Source organism: Nicotiana attenuata, unplaced genomic scaffold (genome assembly GCF_001879085.1).
Source record: "Nicotiana attenuata strain UT unplaced genomic scaffold, NIATTr2, whole genome shotgun sequence".
Taxonomy (NCBI): Eukaryota; Viridiplantae; Streptophyta; class Magnoliopsida; order Solanales; family Solanaceae; genus Nicotiana; species Nicotiana attenuata.
The window spans coordinates 221836-227777 of record NW_017670475.1 but is presented as its reverse complement, the minus strand read 5'-3'; the positions used below and the strand labels follow the sequence as shown (position 1 = coordinate 227777).

At 35.6% G+C, this 5942-nt stretch overlaps 1 protein-coding gene across 1 annotated transcript; it reads right to left on the bottom strand.

Annotated features, from left to right (window-relative positions):
- Positions 1-1944: 1944 nt before the first annotated feature.
- LOC109239971 (aluminum-activated malate transporter 2-like) lies at positions 1945-4951 on the bottom strand. The gene is made up of 6 exons (XM_019406587.1): positions 4543-4951; positions 4299-4442; positions 3925-4197; positions 3078-3187; positions 2843-2986; positions 1945-2707 (listed from the first exon to the last, which is right to left on the bottom strand). Exons 1-6 carry the CDS (start codon positions 4814-4816, stop codon positions 2300-2302), a joined length of 1353 nt encoding a protein of 450 aa, XP_019262132.1. The 5' UTR covers positions 4817-4951; the 3' UTR covers positions 1945-2299.
- Positions 4952-5942: the final 991 nt, after the last annotated feature.

The window sequence follows — 5942 nt, the reverse complement described above, 5'->3', positions numbered from 1 at the left end:
CATTCCGTGCCAATTCTATTGATTATATGTGAGGAAAGAGAGTAAAAGCACGAAGGGTGATGTCGTCCACTGTTTGCTTATTGTGAGGAAAAGAGAGTAAAGCACGAAGGGTGATGCCGTGCCGCACGATGTACCATTCCGTGCCAATTCTATTGATTATATGTGAGGAAAGAGAGTAAAAGCACGAAGGGTGATGCCGTGCACATTTTACGATATCATTGCTTGGTGAGGATAAGAGTAAAAACACGAAGGGTGATGCCGTGCACTTATTGCAGTTTGCTATGATTTCTTGTTGTTATCAGTTCAAGTGCATTAAATGTCTTATTCCACTATCTCTGTGATCCTTTATGTTGACGTTTCCCTTTATCGGTTACTTGTTATTATTGAACCAAGGTGTCCTTGCGCAACGTTATGTCTTGAATTTATGCCTTAGTTGCGACATGTTTATGTGACTTAATTGCTACGCGACATTCAACATATTAATTACTAAACTGCCTAATTGCCTCCTTATAATCCATAATTAATTGCTATTTGTCATTATTTGTTTTCCTTAGTGAATCATAAATTTTGTGTACTTGTTGTCTTATGAACTCGTATTAATTGTTGTGTTTGTTAGAATAAATTTTCTTTGGAGGAACTGTTGATTTAATGAAATGGGAGCGGGTGGTACGCCTACCACAAGTGATATTGAAATGGGAGCGGGTGGTACGCCTACCACGAGTAATAATGAAATGGGAGCGGGTGGTACGCCTACCACGAGATATTGAGAAATGGATCGGGGTGCACGCCTGCTACAAGATGAGTTGAATATGAAAGTTGTCTTATCTCTTCATTTATTGCTAGAAGTTAAATTGTGGATGTACGCTTTATTATTCCTGAAATTCTATTTCTAACTGTTGCCCCTGAAACATGCTCTCTTCCCCAGCTTAAATTGTTATTTTCTTGCTACGTCTCCGTTGTACTTGTATATATATCTGCACAGGCTTATTTGGTGGTCTGGTCCTAGCCTCGTCACTACTTCGCCGGGGTTAGGCTAGTCACTTACCAGCACATAGGGTCGGTTGTGCTGATACTACACTCTGTGCTCTTTTGCACAGATCCAGGCTTAGGACAGCAGCAGCAGTAGTGTGGAGCAGGCTTTCAGTCCAGCGAGACCCGAGGTAGCCTTGCAGGCGTTCACAGGCCCTGGCGTCTCCTTTTATCTATATTCCTGTTTCTTTCATGTATTTCTGGAGACAGTGTCGAGTTCATTTCTTTCAGACCTTTATGTGTAGTATTCTTAGACCGTCTGTGAAACTGTGACACCAGTCTTGGATAGAGGCTTTTGTTGAGATTTTCCGCATTTTTATTTAGTTTTCTATAATATTGAGACTTCCGCTTATTATTTAATTTTGTTACTTGCATTATTGCCGATAATTGTTAAAAGGAATTATGTTATTAATGAAAATGTAATTAAATTTGGCTTGCCTAGCTCTTATTAGTAGGCGTCATCACTACTCTCGAGAGTGGGAAATCCGACTTGTGACACTGAAGATATGAAGAATTTCCATAGCATAATACAGCCAGGTCGCGCCCCACACGAACACATCCCAGAATAACAAACAGAATTTGTAGAATATTGCAGCTTTATTGTACAACTGTATGTGCAATTTCAGCTCAAAATTAAGACTGGTCTGTGAAAATCCTTTTTGTTCGTGAAAATCCAGAGTAGGCTAAACTAGATGTGGCAACCCAATAATTCACCAACCGATGATTTAAATATAAGTTACATAATTAATGTAATTATATGACCAATTTTGAAGATGGGACAATGTCACTTGAATCTGGCCAATTATTTATGTAAATATTCGGAAAAAGAAAAATTACTTCATGCAAAACTCCCTTTCTTGAATTAATAGCCAAATGATGCCACTAATCCAACCTTATACTTTGAAGAACAAAAAAAGTATGAAAAGAACCACTGCATAAAATTTTAATCTTACAAGACAACTTGTATTATTCCATATAATCTTACTTTTTTCAGTAACCAGCCAAGGCTTTGGTCTAGTGGTGAAAGTACAATCCGTGATGTGTGGATTAAACAAATGCCACGAGTTCAAACTCATCCAAAAGCCTATATTTAATTAAGTGAACAAGGGTAAAGAGACGGGCCATACTCAACGAGTTTCGAAGTGAAAAAAGAGTAAACAAGCGGACTCATTATCCAGCGAGTTTCGGACTATGTGCCACTGATCCTCGAGATTTATCCGTTATGCAAACGAACTCTTTTTACAATGAAGATTGTGTGTTAACCTAGGTATCACTCAACATTGATTGCAATATGTGCTTCTCCAATATTGCCACTCGGGATTCTGTTCTTGCTCCCCAATCGCTTTGGTTTCGATGCCAAAATCTTGAATTTCATAAGAACAGCAAGTTGATTAACAGAGTCCAAGATCTCCACAGAGCTGGAGACTAAATCTAGCATCAGTGAAGCTACTCTTGTCGTCGGAAGCAGCTGCCGCAACTCTGCTTCTTCAGCCAAGCTACCACTTCTAATTATGGACCTTAGTTTTTCAGCTGCTGCTTTTGCCTTCAGAATATGAGAATCAGTTGTTGGATAAATAATCATTGTTTTCATTGACAATGCTAATTCCTTCAATGCACATCCACACTCTACGCTCATTTTTGTGCATGGTTCTTGAATTCTTGCCTTTCCTTCTGGTGTCTGAAAAATGTAACATTATATTAATAATTTGTTACTATATATATGTACATTTCAACATAACTTGCTATTACTTTATTTTCCAGGTTAGCATATCAGACTTATTATAACAGGTTATTACTTTAGTTACTAACTTACCATAATGCAGGAGCTAAGACATGTGTTTAAAGCGTCGATGTTAATGGCACAATCACGAACAAGATCTCCAATTTTCAAGTATTGTTCCCATGGATGTCTGTACCTGAATTTGCCATGTCGGGGCTCCCATTTTGCTAAATTGACCTAATACGTACAGGGAGAAATTGCAATGTCAGAACTACAATATTGTACTGAATCAATTGTGATTTTTGTTTCAGGTTGGTTTCTGACTAACCAGATTTACTTCAATAGCTTTTGAGTGGATAATACATTTGTATTCCTCAAGAAATGTTCTGTCTAGTTCTTCCAAATTGACGTCAAGTTTCAAGTATTGATTTCCATATCCTGTAAATTTAGGTAACAAATTTAATACGCAGAAAATTTTGACTAAACGATCGAATCACGTCACTACATATAATATTAGTCATGTTATATTGACTCATACACCAATGTCGCTGTTGGTTGGTACACATCTGACCGTGACATTGGCATTTTGAGCTTCCAACAAGCTTTTAGCAATATTGGCATGATTTATATTTATTTATTAATTAAACTTTCACTTATGTTATGTTGATTTGACACGACAACCTTATCAAAATACTCTCGCTCTGATATTCTTTTGTATGTCGTTTTAGCAACAAAAAAGATGGTCTAAAATATTAGACACTTAAAAAAAATCTAGAAGGCGTAAATCTCCTTATTTAAATTCTGTTGTTATTACTCCAAGAAGTATACAACCATTAATTATCCATTTAAGGAAGAGATAAGGGTGATTTAGTCAAAAAAAAATTCAAAGATTATTAAGTATTAAATTGTTATCTTAAGAGTTTAAGTTATATATATATATATATATATATATAGTTAATATAAGAAATTTCTTACAACTTCAAGTCACTCTTATCTTAGTTTGAAGATCACAAATCCCAGAGGCTTACGTGTAGATATCTTTTGATGGTGTATAAAATTCTTATATTGACCATGTATATAACTAACTTTTTTCTTAATATATGTCAAAACCATAAACGGAAGGTGTAGTACATTATTATTTATATGCAGATCTATCAAAGTGAGGAAAGATGTACCTTCAAGGGAAATTCCAAGCTTTTCAATATTTGTGGCAACTAAATTGTGAAGATCTTCACCAGCCCAAACAGGGCATATGACCACATTAAACAGAATCGCGGCCGCGCCTCCGATAAGGATCGTCGTAACCCTAGTAATCGCCATATCGAGCACCTCATTGTCTCGATACCCAGAAACAGAGATCAAAGAGAATGTCAAAATGAAAATGAGAATGCCATAGTCATATCTCGCCTTCAATTTTGGTACAAATCTCATAGATGTCGCTATTGCAGCTGTTTTCAAAAACACATGAAACTTTAGACATAACAATAATAATAAAACAAACAAACAAAAAAAAGTACATCTCTAAGGAAATGTTAGAATATCAATATACCTATTAAGAAAACAGATAATCCAAGTACAACTGGTTGCAATTTATCTGACCCTGATAAGTTAACAAGTTTATGAGCTCCAACACCTAATGAACCAGCTAGAAACGTTGCAATTCCTCTATTTACGCTTTTCCCAAGTGTTGCTCCTACAAAAAAACAAAAATATGCCGCCGTCAATTCAATACAAAAAATAGTTTAATGACTTTGGTGCGATGATTATAACGTGCGGTTTAATAGGAAACTTACCAACAGAGAACTCGAAAACGACGACAACAGTCAAAACTGCCCACATTGCAGACACACCAAATCCCTCATAATGAAAAAAGGGTTCAAAATAGTAGAATAATGAGACCAAGGCAATGGCCAATCCAACTTTAATTGAATGAACAATTTTCCTTGGATCATCTTCTGCTATTTTTTTCATATCACTACCAAAAGAATACACCTTGGAAACTGGTTTCTTCACTACACCCTTCACCTTCAACATTCCAGCATTTTCTTTATTCTTTACTGCCGCCATTTCTTCAATTCCTTATAAATTAAAAGCTTTTTCTTTCTCTCTTCTCCTTTGATTTTCTTTGTTTATTGTTTCAATGTAATAGGGTTAATTATATCAGAAACGAAACGTTTATACTTGGTATATATATAGAGGAAAAGAAGGAGTACAACACTGTTATTTCTAATCTATCACTATCAATCGAGCTATTTATTAATTTTCACATAGCTAAATAAAGAGGGTGAATGGGAAATGGAGGGAAAATGAAAATTTTAAGTGAAATTTTAAGTTTTTCCCTTGATAATAGGACATTGTCCCATATTAGAAGATGAAAAGGTTTTTGATGGGTATATATACAATTGCTCTTCTTGTAGCTCTTAAAAAATTAATAAGAACGCAAGCCTTGTGCCGCCGTCGTTGTCGCTCGGATTCGGATTCGAATTTGGTCAAATGATTGATTGATCAATTTTTTCGACGTTTTTCCCGTTATCTGTTTTCAGTTTTCCAGTTTTGTAACGGAAAATTAACCTACCTCTTCAATTCCCCGTTTATTGTTTGTGTAAATAATCATTTACGTTATGGCACTTATCCTATGGCCGTTTTACATAACCAGCCATTCTGAAGAGTTGCACCTCTTCAGTTTTGAGCTCAACATTGGCTATAAATACCAGTCCATTCTCTCAGATTTTCCGTACGATTTTCTGAGTTCTCCTCCTTTCTTCTGCATTGTTTTAACTTCAAAGAAAGCAACAGTAAGTGTGATTTACTACCGAACTTTGTGTTCGCTGAAACACTGGGGTTTGAAGTACCACTACACCAGTATGTAACTCGTTCTATCCTGGGAGGAAATAATCTACAACCTTGGGTACTAGGAGGGGGTTAAATTCCTTAAGAAAACACTGTGAATTCAGTGGGCTCGGATTAACTTCTGTTTCGTTTATATTTCCGTTTATATATTATTTTATTTTCTCCACAATTATTTTATAACTACAGTATAATAACAATAGTGTTGACACGTTTTCACACATGAGAACGACATAATATGACAACTAGTACACTTCATTTTCATTCTCAACTGTACACCATTATAATTACAACTATTGTTGCTTTTATTATATTATATTATTTTCATTTGTTTGCTTGCTAGAGT